General features: G+C 41.4%; 1 protein-coding gene and 1 pseudogene across 3 annotated transcripts in view; both read left to right on the top strand.

The window, feature by feature from the left end:
- Positions 1-26,556, top strand: part of ALG9 (ALG9 alpha-1,2-mannosyltransferase) — a 98,480-nt gene that overhangs the window by 52,421 nt on the left and 19,503 nt on the right. For 2 of the 3 annotated variants that reach the window (XM_025927990.2, XM_086679148.1), the window contains exon 14: positions 14,095-14,225. The exons of the other annotated variant lie outside the window; for it this stretch is intronic. In XM_025927990.2, coding sequence (XP_025783775.1) covers positions 14,095-14,225 — 131 coding nt within the window. The remainder of the gene's footprint in view (positions 1-14,094; positions 14,226-26,556) is intronic. 3 annotated transcript variants of the gene reach the window in all.
- LOC112866255 (U2 spliceosomal RNA) lies at positions 8,166-8,294 on the top strand (annotated as a pseudogene).

Here is a 26,556-nt window from a genome sequence, read left to right on the forward strand (position 1 = left end):
CTTTTGCTTCTGAAGTGCCAACTTGACAAGAAATGGAAAAATCTCTCTTTACTTCAAAGACTTTGAGTATCGCACCTGTGATCTCGGTGTCACTTGACATACAGCCTTGCTTTCTTCTGTACTTGGTTTCTGATGTGAATTGTCAGGACTCACTGCTTGGCAGACTCGTGTCTTAGCTGCTTGATACATTGCAGGAAGATGGAATCCTTTTTTTTTTTTTTTAAACCTGTATTAGGTCTGTTTTCACATGGATGCTTCTGAACTCCCCAGTCAGGGTCATTTACAGAACAACTCGAGTTCAAAACCTGGGAGCCACAGCCTGCCACATGTCATGTACTCTCTTCCACCTAGTCTGTGTGCCTGGCTTGCTTACACCTGTGTGTCTTCGCAGAGGCAGTTTGGTGTTCTTGTAATGCTACTCTTTTCTACTACATTCCGTCTGACTGGTCTACCAAGCCACTTTTCAGGCTATAGATCTTGTTTTTTTTTTTTGTTTTGTTTTGTTTTGTTTTAATGGAAGTTCCTTTGCAGATCAAGCAAGGGAGAGCTACTGATACTTCTTTCTATCATTGTGACAGTTTTTGCATGGCCATTTAGTCTGCCCGATTGTCCAGAAATTATGCGTTATTTACCTGTCAATGTTGATTTGGTCTTTTAAAAAAATCCATTTGCTCTTAACACATACAACAAATACCCCAATTACATATGTTAGTAGAAGAAATAGTACGTACATAACCTCTCCTGAATATTTTGTTATTAACACTTCAATATAAAAATATTTTGGAAATTCACAGAATTTCAAATACACTAGCAAAGTTACCCATTGAAACTCAATATAGGAATCACTAGAAAAATGGTCACCAGTACCAGTCTGTTTCCCCTACCTAGCTTTTCCCAATATTCCAAGTAGGGAACTAGCCCTATAATTTCATAGGTTGATGCAAATCTTAGCCTGGGTAGAGCTTCATCTATTGAATTAACACCCTTTTGAAGGGTGATGAAAATAACTTTGAAAGGTGTGAGTTTATAAAGTCATTCCCTCTTCTTGGATCACAAAATATACTCCAGGAACCAATAATAATGCCAATTGGCTGATTAAACAGGGAGAATTATAATAGCAGATTTTGTGAGCATGTTTTGCCAACTCTGGATGATTAAAATTAATTTCCTGTTAGTTTTTATTTGTATTTTGGCATAATTGCCTTATTCTATTGGCTGAATGCCATTTAAAGTTTATTTGGTATTGTCCATCTTAAGTAGTAAGCTCCTAAAAGGTAGGTGTCTGTCTATGTGTCATCTTGTCCTCTTTATTTTTTTTTTTAATTTAAAAGTGTTTTTAATGTTTATTATTGAGAGCAAGAGAGCGCAAGTGGGGGAGGGTCAGAGAGATGGAGACACAAAATCGAAGCAGGCTCCAGGCTCCGAGCGGCAGGACAGAGCCCGATGAGGGGCTCAGACCCACAAAATGGGAGATCATGACCCGAGCTGAAGTCGGACACTCAACTGACTGAGCCACCCAGGGACCCCTGGTCCTTTAAAATTATAATGACAATATAAAACCTTTAAAGAAAAAATGGAAATATACTGAAATGGTATATGGCTTTTTGTGTGCATGGCTCAACTTAACTCAAAAGTGGAAATTCTCTGAGAGTTGTGGGATTTATTTTTCTTTTATTTCCTGATTTGCTGTTTAATAGGATTTTTTTAAAAAGAGTGGCTTCCAAATTTATTTCTTAATCTCCAACGCAGGATGAGAAATACCTCCTAGGGAAGCCTGGGTGGTTAAGCATCTGACTTCGGTCTGGGTCATGATACCAGGGTTTGTGGGTTCGAGCCCTGCATCGGGCTCTCTGCTGACGGCTTGGAGCCCTAGAGCCTGCCTCAGATTCCGTGTCTCCCTCTCTCTCTCTGCCCCTCCCCTGAGCTCTCTCTCAAAAATAAAAAATATTAAAAAAAAAAAAAAAAACCTTCTACAACACAACTCAGAATGGACATACCTGTGTGTGCACACACACATATAATGGGGGCTAAAATTACACAAATAATACTTACTTTTACTAAGTGTAATTCATTCTCATACATGCTATTCTCTTCTAGTGCATTCTTTTTTAAAATGTTGTATTTTAGAGAGAGCATGCATGAGTGGGGGAGAGGGGCAGAAGGAGAGAGGGAGGGAGAGAGAGAATCTTAAGCAGGCTCCAGGCTCAGTACTGAGGGAGAGGGAGGGGGAGGGAGTATCTTGAGCAGGCTCCAGGCTCAGTGCCAAGCCTGACATGGGGCTCAATCCCATGACCCTGGAATTGTGACCTGAACCAAAATCAAGAGTCAGATGCTCAAATGACTGAGCCACCAAGGTGCCTCATGATTTCATTATTTATTACAGATGTGTTCTTTTTTTATTTATTTTTAAAAAAAATTTTTTTTCTCAACATTTATTTATTTTTGGGACAGAGAGAGACAGAGCATGAACGAGGGAGGGGCAGAGAGAGAGGGAGACACAGAATCGGAAACAGGCTCCAGGCTCTGAGCCATCAGGCCAGAGCCTGATGCGGGGCTCGAACTCACGGACCGCGAGATCGTGACCTGGCTGAAGTCGGACGCTTAACCGACTGCGCCACCCAGGCGCCCCTACAGATGTGTTCTTAAAATATTTTATATAAGGTGATATTTTAAAAGTCAAATTTATAAAAGAAACCTTGAATTTATTGTTGTGAAAAGTAATAAGCAGTTTCCCATGATTTCTTAGTTTTCTAAATGATGGGTTTTGTATAAAGGAACAGGTGTTGTTATTGAGATATGTTGTTGAGAATTAAGTGTTAGGTGGATTGGGCTTCCCCTGGTGGCATTACCACCATCCTGGGCATTCACCCCATGTATTGATTTAACAAGGAAGGCAAATAATTTCTGTTCATTTGACCCTTCTGGTCAGTTGCTAGTGGCTTACTGGAGCCCCAGGTTGAACAGCATGAGGAGATTGTATCGAGGCTCTGTGAGAAAGTGCCAGAAGTGATTACTGAGGTCTAACAGGAGCAGTAAGAAGGAAGATAAATGAGTTTTCTGTGTGTGCTATCACTCAACTTCAGGATGGGTCTCTGTGGTGATTCTAGGCTCTTTAGGTAAGACATGTGCCATATTCCCAAATCCTATGTTTTATATTGATAAAGTTCTTAGAATTTTTAGAGGGAGGCAAAGCACCCGAAGCAGGCGCCAAGCTCTGAGCTGTCAGTGCAGAGCCTGATGTGGGGTTTGAACTCGGGAACTACGAGATCATGACCTGAGCTGAAGTCAGACACTTAACCGACTGAGCCACCCGGGTGCCCCTGAGAAGACAGACTTTGTAATTACCCAAATCATGGCAATACAGAAGCAGATCCTGACATATTTGTTACCTCCAGTGCAGAGTTATCTTTCAGCATGAAAATGTATCTAATAATGAACAGCAGTAGTTTTGAGAAGAGTAGAATCAGCAATGTGCAGTGTGTTTACACTCATGATGAAATTATTTTCTCTACAATGACTTTTTTTAGGGTTGAGAGGGATTTTAGTGGTTTGCAGTCAAAACCCTAAGGAGACCTTGTAAAACCTTTGAGGCTAGAGTCAGAGGTGGAGGCAGAGTATGGGCTCCCGTTTTTTGATGGGAAAGGTAATATTACACAAGAGTGCTTGCTTGGGGGCAGGAGGTTCAGAGTATTATTCCACTTTGCTGCTGGGGTCTTTTAGGGGAGTTAGCTGTTTTAAACACTTGTTTGATTTATGGCTGCTTGCTGCTGTAATCTACATCCAAATAGAGTAGAAGATTTGTATGTGTGTGTATGTATATACTATAGTATTTCTGTTTATAGTTGTATTTTTTATAATAAAAATTGTGGCGAAAATGGATTTAAAAGATAGATTCTCAGAGGAATTCTGTACCTGCAGGCTTGCAGAACTGAACTTAATTGTCTGGAACATTTTGTCTGTGAATTGAGAAGAAGCAAGGAATATCCATGTAGAGTTTTGGTTTGCTTTTAAATGTGATTCTTGTCATTCTCTGTGCTCCGTGTGTTTTCTAATCCATTCCCAGTAGCAGGAAAACACTCGCAGACCTCAAGGGAGTTGTACATTCTCATCACGGTAGTGGGATCCAGGAATAATGGTTTAAGTTGATTTTTCTAGACAACTTCCATACTCTAATCTTTCATTCTATAAAATATCCAAATAAGTCAAATTTTTGTTATGGTGACTGGTCTTACCTTGCTCAAAATTAATAGTTTGCTAGAGCTTGAACTCATTTTGCTAGTTAGAGATTTTTTAGTAGATTTATTACAGTATTATTTGATCTTCATTGTAGGACATTTTGGAGGAAATAGATTGTCTTCCTGGGGCTGGAAGCTAACAGAAAAAATTCTTGGCAGTTAAAGATAGCTAGTCTTAGTTTTTATTAACACTTGGCATTTGACCTTGTCCAGCATCCTGGGTGTAGCTGGTGACCATGGTTGTCTTCAGCGACCACTTCTGGCCTGCCTGCTGTGTGCCACTGTGCAGGCACCAGGGGTACTGTGCTGGTCAAGACTGACTCTGCTTCTGTCTTCACAGAGCTCAGAATGCTCAGCTGTAAGAAATCCTGGGCCTCACTGGTGTTACTTACAGGGGGATATGAGGAAATGGAATGAATCAAAATTTATTGCATGTTTTGGAAAGAAAGAAGACATTCTGCATGCTGCTTTAAAAGTATTAAATTCATAACCTGGGTCAGCCATTGTTGCTGTTCCGTAGACTCAGTTTATGACAAATTTTACTCAGCCATGTGCACAGCAAACAGTTGTCTCAACTTCAGTCCCCTCCCACTTTGACCTAGAGGTTGCAGGATAATTGATTTTGATTGATTGTTCCCGTTATCTCCTTAAAGTCTTAGAGGATTCTTGACTGCATTTGTTTACCAGAGAATTTTCAGGGACATTCAAGAAATGAGAGCTCTTAAACATGGAGATGGTTTCTCTGTGATGTTCCTGAACTTCACCCTGGCCCTTGCCAGAGATCACTGTTTTTACAGCTATGTGCGTCATTGTTGTTTCCAGCTGATAGATGTCTGAAAGCAAGTTCACATCCTTCCTGTCTTAGGACTGGTGGGGCTTGGCCCAGGCAGCTGGATGGACAGTGGGGAAGGTCACTGAGAAAAGGAGGCTGGACTAGAAGTTCTTTCCTTGTCCCCACACAGACCCCTTAAGCCGTGATACATGTATTCTTCAGTACAACTGTTGACTTTGCTCTTGTTGTACCTTCTCTCCGTTGTCAGGCCGCCTCACAGCCTTTCTGTGGCTTCTGAAATCCACCCTCCCTGAGTTTCAAAACCATACTTTGATTCTCGTACAACCTCTCTAATGGCTCCTTCCGGCCTTCCTTGCCCGTCCCCCCCCTGCTCAGTACCATAGATGTCCCCCCCCGCACCTCATCTGTGCTCTTCCGCTCCTCTCGGCTTCGTTCTTCTCTCCTTTCTCCTACCCTGCTGCCTCCCTCTCCCTCCTTTTATTTTCACCTTTTGTCACGCACGCTGTGCACGCTCGTGGCACCTCTGATGCACATCGTATGAGGCATGGTTTGGAAATGATGAGTGAATGAGGCAGACAAAACTGCATCTTCTATAGCATTGGCTATTAATTCACAAGTTACAGTTGTGAAGTGTTGGGATGAGGAAGTCCTGGTTTATGAGAGCACAGAATTAGAGGACCTGTCCTGAGGAAATAACTAGGGGCTGGAATCTGAAGGGCCAGGAGGGATTTATGAGGTGGGAGTGGGGAGTGTTGCCGTCCGTAGGAACAGAAAACAGCTGTTAACTCCTGGTGTTCCAGTCACTGGGCCTTCTTTGAATTCCAGGGTGTAAAATGTAGGTGTCAAATGCAAGTTGGCAACTTCTCTCCATCTCCCCCAGGCTGATTCTTCACTGCAAACCCCTCTTTTCTCCTGTTTGCTGTGTTAGAAGTCTTGGTGTCACTGGTTTCCTCTGAAAAAGGCCTGAGCCTTGGCTTTCTACTTTCCCACCTGCCACACCAGCTCTGGGTGCCGTTGCTTCCTCACAGATGGCGCTGCCTTCCGTATCGCAGTGCCCACTCCCAGCCTTCGTGTGCCCCCACCTCTGCACAGCCAGTGTGGATCTCCCTCTCTCTGAGGCCCACTTCTTAATCCTTTGACTTGGTGGTTGAAAAGACTAGATTCCTGATGAACAAAATCCAGATGCTCTGAATTTGGGTTCTCCATTATCAGCCCTCAGACTCTGTCTTCACTTTACTCCACACACACCTCTAGGGACAAGGAGGTATTTCTCCTGGTTCCCCTGTAAACCATGATCTTCTGCCTTTTTTCCTTTGTTCTAACTTTTGCCACCATCTCCAGGAAATTTTTTCAACCACTGCAGCCCCCAGTGATTTCTTCCTCTCTGAACTTTGATTGTTCTTAGAATACTCTCTTTCTGTATTTTTTTTAAAAATTTTTTTTTTTTTCAACGTTTATTTATTTTTGGGACAGAGAGAGACAGAGCATGAACGGGGGAGGGGCAGAGAGAGAGGGAGACACAGAATCGGAAACAGGCTCCAGGCTCTGAGCCATCAGCCCAGAGCCCGACGCGGGGCTCGAACTCACGGACCGTGAGATCGTGACCTGGCTGAAGTCGGACGCTTAACTGACTGCGCCACCCAGGCGCCCCTCTCTTTCTGTATTTTAATGTGCTAACGTCATTTCCTGACCTCAATTATAAGTTTAGTAACAGAAACATGTCTGCAAGAATTTTGTATACCCAAGTTGAGGATTCACCAACTAGGTACCTCATAAGGGCTTTGATGATGCCTAGAAGATTCATTTTTGTATCATTTAGTGGATGCTGCTAATTCATTGCTAATTGAGAACTCTGTATAGTTAATATTGTAACCCTCCTGTCCTATATGTTGAGCATAACTTGAATTGACACTAAATACCAATCTCAATTGAAAACAACAAATCTGGGGTGCCTGGGTGGCTCCATTGGGTAAGTGTCTGACTTCGGCTCAGGTCATGATCTCGTGGTCTGTGGGTGTGGGCCCCATGTTGGGTTCTGTGCTCACAGCTCAGAGCCTGCAGCCTGCTTCAGATTCAGTGTCTCCCGCTCTCCATGCTCCTCCCCTACTTGCACTCTCTCTCTCAAAAATAAATATTAAAAAATTAAAAAAAAATTTTTTAATGGGCCCTAATGCACCAGGGTTCTTTTCTGTCTGTCAGGTTCTCACATTTCATAGAGTTAGTCAAGGATTCTTTCTAACGTTACAGCAATTTGTGTAGTTGTCTATAGTTTACAAGTTTTATGTATTTACTTATGAAAAAAAATTTTTTTCAATGCTTTTATTTATTTTTGAGAGGGAGAGTGACAGAACGCAAGTGGGGAAGAGACAGAGAGAGGGAGACAGAATCCAAAGCAGGCTCTAGGCTTTGACCTGTCAGCACAGAGCCCAACATGGGGCTTGAACCCACAAGCCATGAGACCGTGACCTGAGCCGAATTTGGACGCTTAACCGACTGAGCCACTTAGGTGCCCCTATAATTTACAAGTTTTATTTAAATAGACCCTCTCATTCAATCCTCATTATAACTTGTTGAGGTAAATGGTAATCTCCTTATTTTACAGAAGAAGAAGTTGAGGTATAAAAAACTTGAATGAGTATGAGTCCCCCATCTAATTTGTGGTGGAGCCTCGACCAGAATCTAGGTCTCTGACGGAGAGTTCTTTTTTCCCCAGCTTTACTGAGATAGAATTGACACATAACACTGTGTAAGTTTAAAGTATACGATGTGATGATTTCATGTATGTTTCTATTGTGCAGATTACCACAGTAAGGTTTGTTAGCACACCCGTCACCTCACATGGTTAACCGTTGTTCTTTATGTTGAGAACATTTAAGATCTTCTCGCTTAGAGTTCCAGTGTACAACGCCGTATTGTTAACTGTAGTCCTCCTGGTGTACTTGAGGTCCTTTGAACTTAGTCATCCTGTAGCTGAAATTTGTACCCTTTGACTAACATCTCTTCATTACCCCAGCCCCTGGGAACCACCATTATACTGTTTCTATGAGTTCGATTTTTTTAAGATTCCACATGTAAGTGAGATCATACACGATTTGTCTTTCTCTATCAAGCATACTTCATTTAGTATGATGCCCTCAATCGCTTCTCGGCCTTTTGGCTAAGATCAAGTGTAGTATGATGCCCTCAAGATTAATCTATGTTGTCACAAATAACAGGGTTTCCTTCTTTTTTATACATGTGTGTTACACACAAACCACATTTCATCCATTGACGAACATTTAGATTGTTTCCATGTCTTAGAGGTTATGAAGAATGCTGCAGTGATCATGGGAGTTGCAGGTATCTCTTCCAAAGAGTGACTTCACTTCCTTCAGGTACATACCCAAAAGTGGGATTGCTGGATCATATTGTGATTGTTTTTTTTAGGTTTTTAAGGAACCTCCTTACTGTTTTCCATAATGGCTGTACCAATTTACATTCCCACCAACAGTACCCAAGAGTTCTTTTTTCTCCACATCCTGGTCACTAGTTTTTATCTCTTATCATTTTGATAATAGCCATTCTAATATATGTGAGGTGAGGTGGTATCTCATCATGGTTACAATTTGCATTTTCCTAATGATTGGCAACATTGAGCACCTTTTCATATACCTGTTGGACATTGATACATCTTCTTTGGAAAAGTGTCCATTCAGGTCTTTTGCTAATTTAAAAATCAAATTATTTGTTATTTTGCTGTTGTAGGAGTTTTTACATGTTTTGGAGGTTAATTCCTTATCAGATACATGCTTTGCAAATATTTTTTTTCCATTCCATCGGTTACCTTTTTATTTTGTTGATTGTTAGGGTTCCTTTTCTTTCTTTCTTTCTGTCTTTTTCTTTCTTTCTTTCTTTCTTTCTTTCTTTCTTTCTTTCTTTCTTCATTATTAATTAATTAATTTTTATTTTTACTTATTTTTTAAACTTATATCCAAGTTAGTTAGTATACAGTGCAACAATGATTTCAGGAGTAGATTCCTTAATACCCCCTACCCGCTTAGCCCATCCCCCATCTCACAACCTCTCCAGTAACCCTGTGTTTGTTCTCCATAGTTAAGAGTCTCTTAGGTTTTGTCCCCCTCTCTGTTTTCTTACTATATTTGCTTCCCTTCTCTTATATTCATCTGTTTTGTCTCTTAAAGTCCTCGTATGAGTGAAGTCATATGATATTTATCTTTCTCTGACTAATTTCGCTTAGCATAATACCCTCTAGTTTCATCCATGTAGTTGCAAATGGCAAGATTTCATTGTTTTTGATTGCCAAGTAATACTCCATTGTGTATATATATATATACCACATCTTCTTTATCCATTAATCCACCGATGGACATTGGGTTCTTTCCATACTTTGGCTATTGTCGATAGTGCTGCTGTACACATTGGGGCGCATGTGCCCCTTCGAAACCACATACCTGTATCCCTTGGATAAATATCTAGTAGTGCAATTGCTGGGTCATAGGGTAGTTGTATTTTTAATTTTTTGAGGAACCTCCATACTGTTTTCCAGAGTGGCTGCACCAGTTTGCATTCCCACCAACAGTGCCAAAGAGATCCTCTTTCTCCACATCCTCGCCAACATCTGTTGTTGCCTGAGTTGTTAATGTTAGCCATTCTGACAGGTGTGAGGTGGTATCTCATTGTGGTTTTGATTTGTATTACCCTGATGATGAGCGATGTGGAGCATTTTTTCATGTGTAGGCCATCTAGATATCTTCTTTGGAGAAGTGTCTGTTCATGTCTTCTGCCCATTTCTTCACTGGGTTATTATTATTTTTTGTCTTTTGGGTGTTGAGTTTGATAAGTTCTTTATAGATTTTGGATACCAATCCTTTATCTGATATGTCATTGGCAAATATCTTCTCCCATTCAGTCGGTTGCCTTTTAGTTTTGCTGATTGTTTCCTTTGCTGTGCAGAAGCTTTTAATTTTGATGAGAACCCAATAGTTCATTTTTGCTTTAGTTTCTTTCCCTTGCCTCTGGAGACATGTTGAGTAAGAAGTTGCTGTGGCCCAGGTCAAAGAGGTGTTTGCCTGCTTTCTTCTCTAGAATTTTGATGGCTTCCTGTCTTACCTTTAGGCCTTTCATCCTTTGTGAGTTTACTTTTGTGTATGGGGTAAGAAAGTGGTCCAGGTTCCTTTTTCTACATGTTGCTGTCCATTTTTGCCAGCACCATTTAGTGAAGAGACTGTCTTTATTCCATTGGATATTCTTCCCAGGTTTTGTCAAAGATTAGTTGGCCATATGTTTGTGGGTCTGTTATTGGATTCTCTATTCTGTTCCGTTGATCTGAGTGTTGGTTTTTGTGCCACTACCATACTGTCTTGATGATTACAGCTTTGTAATACAGTTTGAAGTCTGTTGGGGCTCCTTTTCTACATTACTTATTGCTTCTCTAATAAAGAACTTGCCCTTGATCATATCTATTTTCTGCTGGAAGCCTTTGTCCTTATATGTATTAGTTGTTCATTAACTTCTTCCAAGAAAAAAAAAACAACAAAATTCAGCAGCTGCTTCTCATGAAGGATGAAGAGGCTACATATTTTATAATGGACTGTTACCTCAATTGGTAAGATTTTGCAGTGGTATCTTCCCCAAAACTTTATTTGAGATGTAATTTGCATGTGAGTTGTGTGATGAGTGGAGTGTAAAGCTAACTGGTGTAGTTGGGTGTTAATTACTACCCTGGTGTCTGGGAGACCATGTACCCAGAACCAAATCTAGATAATCAGACCTCTGTAGTATGCCTGGCCAGAAAAGGCTAGGCTGAGGTCGAGTATGTCCTGCTGAGAACCCCCTAACGAAAAGAGGTCTTGGCATGAGACCCTAGGAGCTTTTCCCCTTGCTGCTCCTATTTGATTACAGAGGCATGGCGCTTGCAAAGCTTTTAAAAACTTGTTTCATGTTTTTAAAATCCTTGGGAGCTACAGAGTGGGTGTTGAGACCAAAAAGTCTGCTTCCTGAAGTGTTTATGCAAAGAATCATTTTTAGAGTTGTGTGGAATGGAATTGGGTCTGACGTCAATTCCCAGTGTGCTTTCTCTCCCCTTGAAGAATAGCGCATATGTAGGGACAGATGTGAGACTCCAGTCTCTTTTACGTATAAATAATGCTAGGAGAGACGGAACAGTACTGTGAGTGAGAAGTGGGGGAAGGACAGAGTTTACTGCAGGCTCTAGAGAAGAACACGTTGTTCTTATAAGCACTTTTTTAAACCTTCAATTGTGTATGATCCGTGAACCTAAATGTGCACAAAACACAAGTGTACAGTAATCAGTAATATAATAATAGAGCCAGGTACCCATGTAAGCTCCACCAGAGTCAAATACTAGAACATTGCCCCTACCCACAGCTCCCCTCCCCCAGCAATTACTTTGGATCACTACCCACCCCCACCCCCCTTCAGAGAGACTCTCTGACTTTTAAGGTAATAACTTCCTTGTTTTTATCTTTAGATTTACCACTTTTGTATGCGCACTCCTAAATGATTAAGTTTTGACTGTTCAATTTCATATACTGGAATCCTACTGCCTTTTTTGTGAGTCTTGATCTTTTCCCTCGATGTTTTGTTTCTAATAATCACACTTGCTGTTGCATATAGCTGTAGTTCTCTTTTATTACTTTGTAGTACTTCATTGTAGGACTATACTATAGTTTATCACTTTGCTGTTGATGGATGTTTGCCTGTTTGCAGTTTGGGCCAACTGCAAATACAGCCACGTTGAGCATTCTTGAATTGTCTTTTCATGTATGCATTTTTGTTGGAAATGTATTAGCTTGAACCCTCGTGAAATTACCAATTTTGTGAATTAAATAGTGAAATGTTAATGATTTCATACGGTTCAGTCTACTACTTGGGCGTACAAATGTTGGATCATAGCAAATGTATATGTTCAATTTTTGTAGATTATACCAAATAGTTTCCTAAAAATCTTGTGCCAACTTGATCTCCTGCCAGCAAAGAATGAAGAATTTCTCCATATTCTGGCCAACACTTAGTATTGTAATTGTTCATTGTGGTTTTGGTTTACATTTCCTTGGTTCCTGGTATGAAGTTGAGCCCTTGTTCATTGGTTTTTGGCCATTTAGATTTCTTCCTGTGAAGTACCTATTAAAGTCATTTGCCCATTTTTCTTTTGGGTGATCTTTGTCTTGTTGATTAGCAGGTCTTCTTTATATGTTCTAGATATGAATCCTTGATGGCTTCTTATGTTGCATATTTCTTCTGCCATTTTCTGGCTCATCTCTTCACTCTCATAAGGGTGTGTTTGAATAGATGTTCTAATGTAGTCAAATTTATCCTTTTTTTGGTCATTAATGCTTTTTGGGTTTTGTCTAAAGAGACTTTTACCGTAAGTTCTTGAAGATATTCTGTGATACTATCTTCCAAGAGCTTTAGAGTTTGCCTTACTTAGTTCTGTAATCCGAGATTGATTTTTGTGAGTGGAGTGAGGTTACGGTTCATTTGCATTTTTCCCCCCAGTGTTTGTCCATTTGTGTCAGCACCAGTCAATGAAAAGCCTGTCCTCTCCCCCACTGGTCTGAGGTGTCATTCTATCATAAATCAGGGTCCATGTTGCCTGTATCCATTTGAGGCTCTATTTTCTGCATCAGTCTGTTGATCTATTCCTGCACTAAACACCTCTTGTCTTAATTACTCTAAGTGTATAGCAAGTTAAGCTGCCACCTTGCTTTTCTTTCCTGACTGCGTCTTGGCTGCCTTGTACATTTCCCTATACATTTTGGAATCCACTTGTCAAGTGTCACAAAATAAGTCTGTTGGGATTTTTGAGATTGCATTTACTATATCAGTAATTTTAATCAAATTAATAAATTATTTAGACTTTATATCTTTATAGCAGTGAGTGTTTAGGAATAAGGCTTAATACTGTATTGTCAAAAAATTTTTTGAGATTAAAATGAATCATTCCAACAGATTTCTATTGTGATAAAATTTACCACTTTAACCACTTTTGGGATATAATTCAGTGGCATTAAGCACATGCACATTGTTGTATGACCATCTCCACTCTCTCTCTAGACTTTTTCATTCATCTCAGGCTGAAAGCTGGTACTCATTAGACAGTTTTTTAACATCTTTTTAAAATTTAAAATTTAACATTTTTTAGTGTTAATTTTTGAGAGAGAGAGAGACAGTGTATGAGCAGGGGAGGGGCTACACGAGAGAGACACACAGAATCTGAAGCAGGCTCCAGGCTACTAGCTGTCAGCACAGAGCCCAATGTGGGGCTTGAACTCGTGAACCATGAGATCATGACCTGAGTTTCTGAAGTTGGATGCTTAACTGACTGAGCCTCCCAGGTGTTGCCCTTGATATGGTTTTAAATGAAATATATTAATATTCTTTTATGAGCATCCATCCAGTTGTAATCAACTGGATGACTGCAGTTTGGCTAATACTAGTATGTATTTTTCATAATCTTCTCCACTCTTGCAGTTCTGATAATTGTTTTACTGATCTTTTGCTGCCTGGACAGTTCTTATGTCTGTCAGTTGTGTTGAAATGTTGGAGATGATGATATAGGATATTTCTGTACCACTTAAAAGGTGTAGGGTAACTTCACAGGTCTCTGTCAGCAGTGACAGGGTTTCACATATTAGCATATGTGGTGAGGTGGTGGCCTTTCCATCTCTGAGATAAGAGGTGATAGATTGGAAGGGAATGATAGCAGAAGAATAGAGTTTTTTGAGTATGTGGTGGACTCAAGCTAGCCTTCAGAAGTGTCTATGAGACCAGAGGAACTTAACACCCAAAGTAGAGTCAGAACTCCCAAAGTTTATGTACATATTTGGCTGGGTGCATATTTCTCTCCTGCCCCTAGAAGCCTAAGTAACAGCCCAGCACCCAACACTCCTATCTGAGTGGAGACAGCACAGGTAACCTTGTCCTAGGACTTGGATGTTTGTGCTTCTAAGACCCTGTGGGAATTTTTAGGATTGTAATTGATGTCCATTACCCTGAAAGGACCTTTGCAATTACTGATGAAGACTTGGCCTTTCTTCATTGCAGATTGACATCAGTAAATGCCATTATTTAGTGGATTTGGACACGATGAGAGAAACACCCCGGGAGCCAAAATACTCATCGAATAGAGAAGAATGGATCAGCTTGGCCTACAGACCATTCCTTGATGCTTCTAGGTATGTGGCTTTAATCCTAAGAGATGCACTAGGACTAGTAAGGGTACAAATTAGAATCTTGATTGAATAACTTCCAGTCTTGGGCTGACTGTAATAGGCATCATTTCATTTTATTTTTATTTGGGCCCAAACACATCTATTCTTGTCCAGTTTCCTGAGAAATCTAAAACAGTGCTCTCTTTTTCTAGGCACCACACACAAAGTTTATTCAGGTGTCATCCAAATAAAAGAATCTAAATAAAACACATCCACTGAAGACCATGCAAATAAGTGTTTGCAATGGATTACTCTTGGCCATCAACCTCAACTGTCATTGAGTATTATAACACTGCTAGGAAGATTGACTCTGTCCTTTAAGGAGCTAGAAGTTCATATCTGTTGTTTTTGCAATCCAGGCTCAGTCGAGGAAAGGACAGGCCTTACTTGATCTTAAAGAGAGAGACCAAATAGAACAGGGCCTGTCTGGCTCATCAGAAGGGCCTGAGAATTAATGACAAGAGGGGAGTCAGAATGTTGAGGTGAGGGAGTCATGGCATTGAGCTGGAGGAGTCAGGTTGTTTGTGGGCTGAGGTCCAGGGAGCCCTGGGGGGGGGGGGGGGTGGGGGCGGGCAGAGCCCAGGCAGAAAGTGAAAGGTAGAGAACCAGGTCCTGAGAGGCAGGACTGGGACTCAAACAGAGAAGAAGATGTTTTTAGGAGGACAGAGTGATCAGAACCTGCCGATGAATGAAGATGAATAATAACAACTATCGGTTGGGTTCGGCAGCTGATGAAAGCAGTTTTGATGGAGTGGTCAGAGCATGGTGACTTGGAAGTTAGGGGTCAGAACAAAAGCAGCAGGACAAGACCTGGAGGTGGCAAACACAGAGGTTTTCTGGAGAGTTCTGCTCTAACGGGAAGCAGAGAAATAGGGCTATGAATGGTGGTGGGCACTGCAGGGGGAGTGATGATGGATTGTGTCCTTTGGATTTTTTTATATTGTGGCATATGTGTAACATAATTATACACAAAAACCCTACAGTTTGCCATTTTAAGTGTACGATTCAGTGGTATTAATTATTTTTGCAAAATTGACCTACACATTTTGTAAGTTGAAGGGTGGTTCGATGCATTTCTGTGTTGGCCTGTGATCACAGCAGTAGCATCAACTAACACCGTTATCGTGTCACATGGTCATTATTTCTCTTTTCTGTTGACAATGCCATTATCTATTTTGAAACCTTTGCATCACCCCAAACTGTTCATCTTTTATTTTTTTTTGAAATGAGGGAAATCACAGTTATGTTTGTATACCGATGGAAATGATCTCTTACCTGGAAACTGGTCATGTAGGAGAAAGGAAGGAATTGGTGGAGCAGGTGCCCTTGATGCGGGTGAGAGAAGATGTTTCAAACAGACAGGCAGCAGGTATATCGTCTCTGTCAGTGATGGAGATGTTCTGTATCCACACTGGCCAACATGAGAGCCATGAGCCATATACAGCTATTAAGCATTTGAAATGGGACTACTGTGGATGAGGAACTGAATTGTTAATTTTGTTTAATCTTAATTTAAATGGCCACACATAGCTGCTAGATAGAGGATAGTAATAGGCAGCAGGTGGGTGTGATAATGGGTGTCTGGCAGCTTTCCTCTGATGGCCTCTGGTTTCTCTGTGCGGTAGGAAGTAGGATTATCAGATGAGAAGGGAGTTTGTGGGGATGAGGTGTTCAGGATTTGAGGAGAGGGAAATAATTGAGAGTAGGAAACAAAAGGAGCTTGAGAAATACAGTATGATTGGAAGACGGGGTAAAGAACCCACCTGAGTTTAAGCTGCAGCCACTGTGGTTGCTTGTTGGTGCTCTGGTGATAATTTACATACCGTCAAATCCACCTACTTTAAGTGTACAACTCAATAATTATTAAATTTAGCAAGTTGTGGGTATATGAATGGGATTATATAATATGTGGGGTTCTGTATCTGCCTTCTTTGACTTTGCATGTTTTGGAGATTGATTCATGTTATAGCAAGTATCAGTTGGTGTCCCTTTTTGTGCCCGAATACTACTCCATTTATGGATATAACTATTTTGTTTACCTCTTCCCCAGTTGATGGATATTTGGGTTGCTTCTACTTTTTGGCTATCATGAATAATGCTGTTGTGAATGATTATGCACACATTTTTGTGTGCAGGGTTGGAGTTTAGCCAAGAAAGTTCAGCAAAGCATGAAGGGGCAGGGGAGTTGAGTTTGTGTAGGGGAGTGGTCATGGCCTTAAGTTAGGCGAGGAGGGGTGGGGGGTGCTGAGGGAGTGGAGGGCCATGAGAGGTGGTGGGGTCTTGGGTTGATACTCACATGTGGTCAGAATTGGAGTAGTAATGGGAGAGAGCTAGCAGGAGAAGCAGCAGTGATGGTGTGAACGCTCTGCATCACACGTGTTCTTCGTTATTGTTATTCGATACAGTACTTGGGGTAGGTTGCTGTGGTGCCTTCTATTTTGAGTTGAGAAAACTGTGACAGCCTGAGATCTGGCCCTGGGAAGATCTCCAGCTTGGAGGGGACAGCGCATTCCCAGCAGCCTTCCCATTAGCAGAGGACACTGAGTGGTTCACAAATAGTGACAGCAGTACGCTGACCACAGAACGAACTCTGTTTGTAGCAAATGGGACAAGGGCGTATTTTAAGGTAAGTTCTTTTTCCCTTTTGGTTTTGAGGGTTGACATGAGAAGATGTGCCCATCTTCCTATTTCCCCTTTCGATAGCACACGCACCCTGCAGCTGGTGCACATAGACTGAGAGCCTTCGGGACAAGGCAAAGAAACCATGCTCATACAGTTCTCACTAGAGACTTTGAAATCTTCTGAGGGAAGAGCAAAAGGTGTTGGTCACTTCCCCACCTGTCTTGTGATGAGCAGTGACTGGAGATACTTGAACGGCCACAAAAGTGCTGTGGCTCCTCTGTCTTCACCACCCTCCTCATCCTTTCCCAGAGACGCTGCTTGCTGTTCCCCGCTGAGCGTTCTGCTTCCCTCACAAGCTCAATGTTAAGGGCAGAAATAAAGCATAATTGGTTCAATTTGATAAACATTTATCACACACCTTGTGCATCCTAGATTTGAGACTGTGTGCAGAGAAGATGGCTGCCTTGGGGACTTTGGTACATCTGGGGAGAAACACTACACCAGAGAAGTGCCATGGAGGCGTAGAAGGGATGGGCAATTCCAAAAAGGCTCGGGTGGGAGAGGCTGAGGAAGATCCCAAGAGGAGGTGACGTGAGGATTGCATTGGTGATAGTGTGGGTGGCGGACTGGAAGGAGGGAAAGTTGGTGGCACAGAAACAGGATAGGAGACTATTCTGGTTGGCTAGATGAGAGGCAGCGACGGTGTGAACTCGACTGCAGAGGACTGATAGACTCAGGAGATATATAGTGTCTGGAAGATGAGGTCAGAATTTTTCCCAGTATCGCACAGCTTTCCCCAGTGGCCTCTATCAAGCTTTTAACATTTTCCTTTGCTGTATTAGAAGCGCACTACTAGTCATTGTTGGGGATTGCTTGCTGTGGCTGGGCTGGTCCCTGAGCAGAAGGTTTTGCAAGTTTGAGCACAACTTGCTGGAGAGACAGACCTTAAGCTTATAGGGCATCTTGTTTCTCCTGTTGGTGGGTGGTGGGTGGGTCCCTGCTGCTGCTTCATTTCCCCTCCGCACGCCTGCCCAGCTCACCCATCACACCGCTAGTGCAGGGGGAGGGAGGGAGCTGACTGGGGAATGCCTTCTGGGGTTTTTCACTTCCCATAAATTGTACTCATTTCCCATAAATTGGCATTCTCTTCATGATGATATGCTGAAAAAGAAGAAAATCTGTTGGTTTAAGAAGTGAAAAGGTACAGTTCACTTGAAGGTGTGCAGAGTGTGGTGAAAAGAGCAAGGGGTCAGAGGACAGGTGCATTTAATCCTGGTTGCCCGCTGCTTTATGGGGGTGTAGTAAGGATCAATTGAGAGCGCAAATATGAAAGTAATTGTAAATTCTAAAGCATTATGTACATGTCAGGCCTTTCCATTAATTAGCAGGCAGTATAGTGTTCCAAAATTATGCTGATTATTCTCTCTCAGACAGCACTTCCCAGTATACATTGATCTAACCGCAAAAACAGTGGGATCCCACAGCCTAGTTTTGCCATAGCAATTTATAACTGTCAACACCATGACATCTCATGTTGCTGACTTGGGACAATTAAGTTGGACTGTCAGAGGCTGTGGGCCCCAGAGATAACGCGCTGAGGTGGTGTCTGAAATGCTTGTAGGAGCTTGATCCTGGATGCCTTCCTGCCTGTTCACTGGGGATGTTACATTTCCTCTTTTGCTGCTTGAGACCGTGGTTTGTGTATGGGAGCAATTTCTGTAACAAGGAGAAATACAGTACCATCTGCACCAAATGGCCACTCATGTCTTAGATCCTAGACTGGATGGGGCTGTAGGCCTAACTGTTCTCTAGCTCTTTCTGAGGAAAGGAGGTTTTAATAAGTCTGTGACCTACTGCCAGGTGATCTTTTAGAAATGTAAGATTATCTTAGATGTTTAAATCCCTAAAACTGAAATCTGCTTCCTTTAAATTTATAGTTGACTTTGATTGGGGCGCCTGGGTGGCGCAGTCGGTTAAGCGTCCGACTTCAGCCAGGTCACGATCTCGCGGTCCGTGGGTTCGAGCCCCGTGTCAGGCTCTGGGCTGATGGCTCAGAGCCTGGAGCCTGTTTCCCATTCTGTGTCTCCCTCTCTCTCTGCCCCTCCCCCGTTCATGCTCTGTCTCTCTCTGTCCCAAAAATAAATAAAAGTTGAAAAAAAAAATTTAAATTTATAGTTGACTTTGAGATCATTTTTTTCTTTCTTCCATTATCCATCTGTCTGTCTGTTCATTTGACATGCATCCAATCAGATATTTTTTAAACACTGTCAGGCACTGTCATGGATCTTAGGTATATAGTGACAAACAGTACACACACCTTACAATGTAACAGGGAGGCTACCATTGAACAAAAAACCATCCAGATCAATATATAATTACAACCTGTGTTAGCTGCTTTAAAGGAGAGTTCAGGGCACTATGGGAGAAGGAGTCAGCAGAAGGAGGCACCTGGAGACTCAGAGCCAGCTGGTTAGGCAGGTTTGGAAATCAGGAGACAGTATGTCTCTGTCACGGAGCTAGATTTTTTAAGGGATGTGAAAGAAGTAATTAGACACAGATTTTGCCCTTTAAATAACTTACAACTTGTGTAGTTATACATGCAAAAACAACTTGAAAATAGTATTAAGACCATAGAAAGGTACCAGGTTGTAACGCTAGACCTTCTAAGAAAGGAAAGGCCTGTCTGTGGAGGTAGGAGTATACTGAGAAGCTTCCCGGAGGATGTGGTTCCTGAGCTGAGGCTTAAAGGAAAAGGAGGATTTGTACCGGTGGTAAAGAGGGCAGCACCACTCCCATAATTCACAGAGAAGAAATCACGAGCGCAAGTGGAAAGATAAAAAGAAGGCTTTTGGATGAAACGCCTGAGGGTTTAGTCAAGAAAAATTTAATTGACCTCTTTCACTGGCTTAAATTGGCTTTTAGGTAAAGTGATCTATAATCATCCAAATCCAAATGCTCTTGAAAATTAAAGGTGTCCTGTCCTGGGCAAATCAAGACATATGGTTTATTTAATGTGACCAGAATACAGGGCTTGCCCCAAAAAGCAGAATGAGGAATGGAGCATGTATGGTTCCTTTGCCCCATAGTCATGTTTACTGTGGATTTTCCCATAGTTAAGTTATTTGACTTAATCTGCTGACCCTCCTTGGTATTGTAGCCCGGGTTAGGTCTCAGCCATCTGCAAGGGAAACAGCCTGGGTAGTTTGAAGACCGTACGGGCACATCAGAATACCCTCCTGGGTGGAGACTCAGCTCCAGGGGGAGGTAGCTTAAAGATGATTAGAACGATATGGTGACTGGTATAAATTTAGACATTCTGAGTATCTGTGAATACATGGGCTTGTTTTCCATGGAAATTGTTGGAAGATAAGTAAGGCCTTTACTGTTGGGCTAGTGAAGAATGACTCCGTAAAGAGGACTAAATGTGCTTAGCCCGTTTGGGTGAATGGCAGTCCAGATGTCCATTCTTTACCAACAGGCTGCTTCTCTGCTTTATGAGAGGCCTAGAGATCCCAGAACCTGTTAGTCTGAGATGGGACCCAGGCCTAAGATCTTAACCATTTTCTATTGTTCCCCCGCCTTGCTTACAGCTGGTACCAAGCTGTGCCTTCCTCTCCTCTCCCTGAGTTGGCCATGTCTGCGTCTGGCTAGTTTTATCAGGCTTTCTCTGACTCCTAGGATATGGAATCTAAACTAGTAAACAAGATCACTTTTTAAACCAGACACATTTGTTACTCTATGGCCATCTCATATTACATACTTTCTAAAATAAGAGAGGATTTTTTTTCCTTCTTTGAAGCATGATATAATTGCTGCTTGTATAAAATAGCTCGACAAGTGGGTGGATGTAATGCCTACTCTGAGATTCCCCAGAGAGGAGTGAAGGGAGAGTGTTGGAATAAACTACCGGCTCAATGGTGGGTTCCTCCTAAGTGTGGTGTAGGAGTCTGGTGGGAAGTGCCTCTCCAGGATGTTGGAGCTGGCCTCCTGCACACCAGGGCCTGCCTGTGTGTGGCTTTAGAAACAAGCTGGGAGGCCCTGTCACTGCTTCACGCGGCTGCTTTCCGCCCACACTTTCCTCTTTTGTTATAGGTCCCTTTTGTCTGGCTGCTTTGCTTGAAACCTTTGGTTTTTGGATTATGAGATTTCCTTCTTCCTTGTTTTGGATGTGTTAGCCTCATCTAACTGAATTTTAGGTTTGCCTGATGAGGGGCTGAGGATAATTTGGGGAGACTTAAAAAGGGCAGGATTTCAAAGCCCTGCCAATGTATAGTTCTAGAAGAAGAGATGCAAGTCGGGAGTTGAAAGTTAACCCCCTTGGGCCCGGTAGGAGAGGGGCCTTCCCTAGTCCTGATAGCCTCTGCTGTATGTGTTCTTTCAATGCCCCGCACAGGATTCTCAGTGGCCACTGAGCTTTACCTGTTGTGGAGATTGTTTACTGAGACTATGAGTCTTCTTTTAGCCTCCAAGTAGTAGTGAATACAGCAGCCCTGAGGCCTGAAGAGGCCATGACACCTGTATCCATTTTGGTCCTGTGTGGTAGTCTGGTTGATGGCAGCCATGGTGTCCTCTGTCCCTAACCCCAGCATAAGCAGAACTGTTTATTTCTGGGAGATCATAGAGAATCAATGCAAAGGGCAAATTAGTTGGAAGCCCTTGTTCTAGTTGTGGTGGTGTAACAAATCATTCTAAGCTTAGCAGTATGAAAGAATAGCACTTACTGATTATTGTTTTCTCTCATGTTCTGGAGTTGACTGGGCTCAGCCAGACAGTTCTTCAGCTGCTCAGAGTTCTTTATGCACTGGCCATCAGATGGTGGTTCAGGCTGGATGGAGGCGTTGGGAAGGCCTTCTCACATGTCTAGCAGTTGATGCTGGCTAGATCTCAGCTTGGGCTGTTGGCCAGGACATCTACATGTGGCTTCACCATGTGGCCCACGCTTCTTCACAGCATGGTGGCTGGCTTCCAAAAGCTAGTATCTCAAGAGATATAACGTTTTTGATGACCTAGTCTTGGAATTCATACAGTGTATCACTCTTGTCTCATTCTGTTCATAGACAACAAGCCATTCGAATAACCCAAGTTTGAGGGGAGAGGAATTAGACTTTCCCTATTGGTGGGAGAAATATCAAAGGATTTATGTACGTGTTTTAAAACCATCACAGCTCTTTTGATGCCATTCTTCATCCAAATTGAATAGTTTTTGAAATTTTGCTTTTTAAAGGAGATGTCTTGTACAAGAGACCTGTGGTGCACAAAATAGCCCAGCAGGCTGTTCATCTGCAGCTTTGTACTACCCAGATGGAAAGGGAGACTACACCCTATGGCAGAATTTGGTTTCAGGCCAACACTTTGACATGCTTCAGATGATGTTCAAGTCCTTGGGGTAGAATTAGTTCTTCCTCCCAGTCAGTAACTGAAGTGCTCTGGTCTTTTCCCCACCCATCAATTATGGTCGTACCTCCAGCTCCTTCATCTATGTCAAGAATACTGAGAAATCGTAAGGAAGAAGAGATCAGAGTTTCTGAACTTGTGTGATTCTTGGTAGTTCATTGTTCTCAATACTTTTTGTTTCTTTATCAGTTCTTGGCCTTTCCTTTTTGTTTGGTTTTGTGTTATCTTCTCCCAGATACTTAGCTGAGACTTTCATCTGGCAGATCTACCCCAGGCTAGCTTTGGTTTCAGAACACAGCAGCATTTTCCTCATTGTAGTCTTGAGCTGTTTATCATTGAGATCTGCTGACATTTTAAGAAGGACAAACCTGTGTGTGTGTGTGTGTGTGTGTGTGTGTGTGTGTGTGTGTGTGTATTTCTGAAGCTCGGAGAGTGTGCCTCCCGTTGTTGTGAAATTCGTTCTCTAGAAAGAGACTGTGTACAGACCATCGGTGCTCCAAGTCCATGCTATAGAGACTCTCAGATTTGAAAAGTATATACAGTCTTTCAGGACTGCCACTGCTTTTAACTGGCTTAGACCAAGCAGCTGGTCTCATCAGAGGTCTTAACTCTGAGTTCCTTGAGAGTTAGAAACCACAACTCTTGCTGAATCTCTGTAACTCCTAGCACATAGTAAGGTCTCAGAAGAATATTTATCCATTATTTGATGAATTTCATTTTCTTTTTCTTTTTTTTTTAGTTTGATTTGGCACACAATGTTACATTAGTTTTCAGGTGTACAAGTTCACACTTGGATAAGGTCATACGTTATTTCTACTTTGACCACAGGTGAAACTGCCATCTGTCACCATACATCACTATTACAATGTCATTGACTGTATCCTTATATTGTGCCTTTTATTCCTGTGACTTATTTATTCCATAACTGGAATCCTGTATCTCCCACTCAGCTTCACTCGTTTTGCCTATCCCCTTTACCCACCTTCCCTCTGGCATCCATCAGTTTATTCTCCATATTTATAGGTCAGATTCTGCTTTTTGTTTATTCATTTGTTTTATTTTTTAGATTGCTCATATAAGTGAAATCATATGTTATTTGTCTTTCTCATTCTGACTTACTTCACTTAGCATAGTACCCCCTGGGTTCATCCATGTTGTCTCAAATGGAACAGTCTCCTCCTTTTTTTGTGGCTGTGTAACATAGTCCATTGTGTAAATCCACATCTCTTTTTAAAAATGAAAATAATTTTAATTCCAGTATGGTTAACACATGGTGTTAGATTACTTTCATATGCACAATATGATTGTGATTCAGTAATTGTATATATGACTCATTGCTCATCACAGTAAGTATGCTCTTAGTCCCCAGCACCTATTTGACCCATCCCCCACCTCCCCTCTGGTAACCATCAGTGTGTTCTGGATAGTGTTAAGAGTTTATTTCTTCGTTTCTGTGTCTCTCTCTTTTCCTTTGTTCATTTGTTTCTGAACTTCCACATAAGAGAAATCATGGGGTATTTGTCTTTTTCTGACTGACTTATTTGTTTAGCATTATACCCTCTGGCTCTATTCATGTCATCAGAAATGGCAAGATTTCATTGAAGTTTACTCTTTTTTTTTTTTTTTTTTTAATTAGAGCATGTGAGTGGGGTAGAGGGGAAGTAGGAGAGAGAATGAATCTTAAGCAGGCTCTATGCTCCGCTCAGAGCCTGATGTGGGACTCAATCCCATGACCCTGGGATCATGACCTGAGCTGAAATCAAGAGTCAGATGCTCAACCAACTGAGCCACCCAGGCGCCCTGGCAAGATTTCATTTTTATGGCTGAATAATATTCCCTTGTGTATATATGCAACACATGTTCTTCATCCATTCACCTGTCACTGGACACCTGGGCTGCTTGCATATCCTGGCTATTGTAAACCATGCTATAGTAAACTTAGGGGTGCATGTATCTTTTTGAATTAGTGTTTTTGTTTTCTTTGGGTAAATACCCAGTAGTGGAATTACTGGATCATATGGTATTTCTATTTTTAATTTTTTGAGGAACCTCCATACTGTTTTCCACAGTGGCTGCACCACTTTACTTTCCCACCAACAATGCATAATGATCTCTTTTTCTCCACATCCTTGCCAACACTTGTTTTTAGTGTTTTTTATTTTAGCCATTCTGACTGGTGTGAGGGGACATGTCATTGTGGTTTGATAAGGCATTTCCCCGATGATGGGTGATGTTGAGCATATTTTCCTGTGTCTCTTAGCTATCTGGATGTCATCTTTGGAAAATATTTATTCAGGTCCTCTGCCCCTTTTTAAAATTGTTTTTTTTTTTTTTTGATGTTTAGTTATATGAGTTTTTTATATATTTGGGATATTAACTCCTTATCAGATATATCATTTACAAACATCTTCTCCCATTCCATGGGTTGCCCTTTTGTTTTGTTGATGATTTCCTTTGCTGTGCAAAAGCTTTTTATTTTACTGTAGTCCTGATAATTTTTGTTTTTGTTTCCCTTGCCTCAGGAGACCTATCTAGAAAAATGTTACTACAGCTGATATCAGAGAAATTACTGCCTGTGCTCTCTTCTAGGATTTTCATAGTTTCACATCTCAGATTTAGATCTTTAATCCATGGTGAGTTTATTTTTGTGTATGACGTGAGAGAGTGGTCCCGCTTCCTCTTTTTGCATGTATGTATCCAATTTTCTCAGCATCATTTGTTGAAGATACGGTCTTTTCCCCCTTGTATTTTCTTGACTCCTTTGCCAAAGATTGACTGTATAAGCGTGGGTTTATTTCTGGGTTTTCTATTCAGTTCCATTGATTTGTGTATCTGTTTTTGTACCAGTACCATACTGTTTTGATTACTGGAACTTTGTAGTGTAACTTGAAGTCTGGAATTCTGATTACTCCACTTTTGTTTTTCTTTATCAAGATTGCTTTGACTATTTGGGGTCATTTGTGGTTCCATACAAATTTAAGGATTATTTGTTCTAATTCTATGAAAAATGCTGTTAGCATTTTGATAGGGATTGCATTGAATCTGTAAATTGCTTTGGGTAGTATGGACATTTTAACAGTGTTAATTCTTCCAATACATGAACCTAGTAGATATTTCCATTTGTTTGTATCCTCTTCAGTTTCTTTGATCACGGTTTTATAGTTTTTTGGATGTAAGTCTTTTTCTCCTTGACTAAGTTTATTCCTAGGTATTTTACTATTTTTGATGCAGTTGTAAATGCTGTTATTTTCTTAATTTCTCTTTCTGCTACTTTGTTATTAGTGTATAGCAATGCTATAGATTTCTGGGTATTAATTTTATATCCAGCCACTTTGCTGAACTTATTTATTACTCTATTAGTTTCTTGGCAGAGTTGTTAGGATTTTCTGTGTACAGTATCATGTCATCTGCAAATGGTGAAAGTTTTACCTCTTCCTTACCAATTTGGATGCCTTTTATTTTTCTTGTCTGGTTGCTGTGGCTAGGACTTCCAGTACTGTGTTGAATAAAAGTGGTGAGAGTGGACATTCTTGTCTTGTTCATGATCTTAGAGGAAAAGCTCTGTTTTTCACCATTGAGAGTGATATTAGCTGTAGGTTTTTTTTCCTTCTTTCTCTCTCTCTCTCTTTTTTTTTTTTTTGTTGAAATTTTAAGGTCAGTTTATTAAGCTGAATGGTGAGAGCTATCAGATGAATATTCTCTTGAAAAGTATTTTTTCTCAGAGTTAAAGATCAACACCTCAGCACAGCCACAGGTACTGTGGCAGTCTGGGCTCTCTGCAGTTAAGGATAGTCCACTCGTCTGTCAGGTCAGTGTCTTCTGGGTCAGCACGATTGTAATCTGACTCATCCTTGTCATCCTTGTCATCCTCTAGCTCCAAGTCCTCCATTTCCTGCGAGGTTCATCCACCTCTACTGCTTGCAGCATCTTCTGAAAACTGGGTATCAGATGTGTCAAGATGATGATCTGTTGCAATGTTTCAAATAGCTGTTTCCCACTTAATTTATTCTTTCCTGCTCATTCTCCTTCTTGCATTCATTTCTTTTTAATTTCTAAGAGTTCTGCATCAAACTTGGCCTTCCAACTTCTCATTTGTAACAGGAGTGCCATGAAATAATTGCCTTTCAGCTTTGTCTGCTTCTTTTTCTGTTTTGTTTCCTCTCTTCCAGTTTCTTTTTAAATGTTTATTTATTTTGAGAGAGGGAGCATATGTGAACTGGGCAGGGGCAGAGAGAGAGAGAGAGAGAGAGAGAGAATATCCCAAGCAGGCACTGCATGG

The sequence above is a fragment of the Puma concolor genome, chromosome D1 (assembly GCF_028749965.1).
Source record: "Puma concolor isolate L17-30 chromosome D1, mPumCon1.1.hap2, whole genome shotgun sequence".
Lineage (NCBI taxonomy): Eukaryota > Metazoa > Chordata > Mammalia > Carnivora > Felidae > Puma > Puma concolor.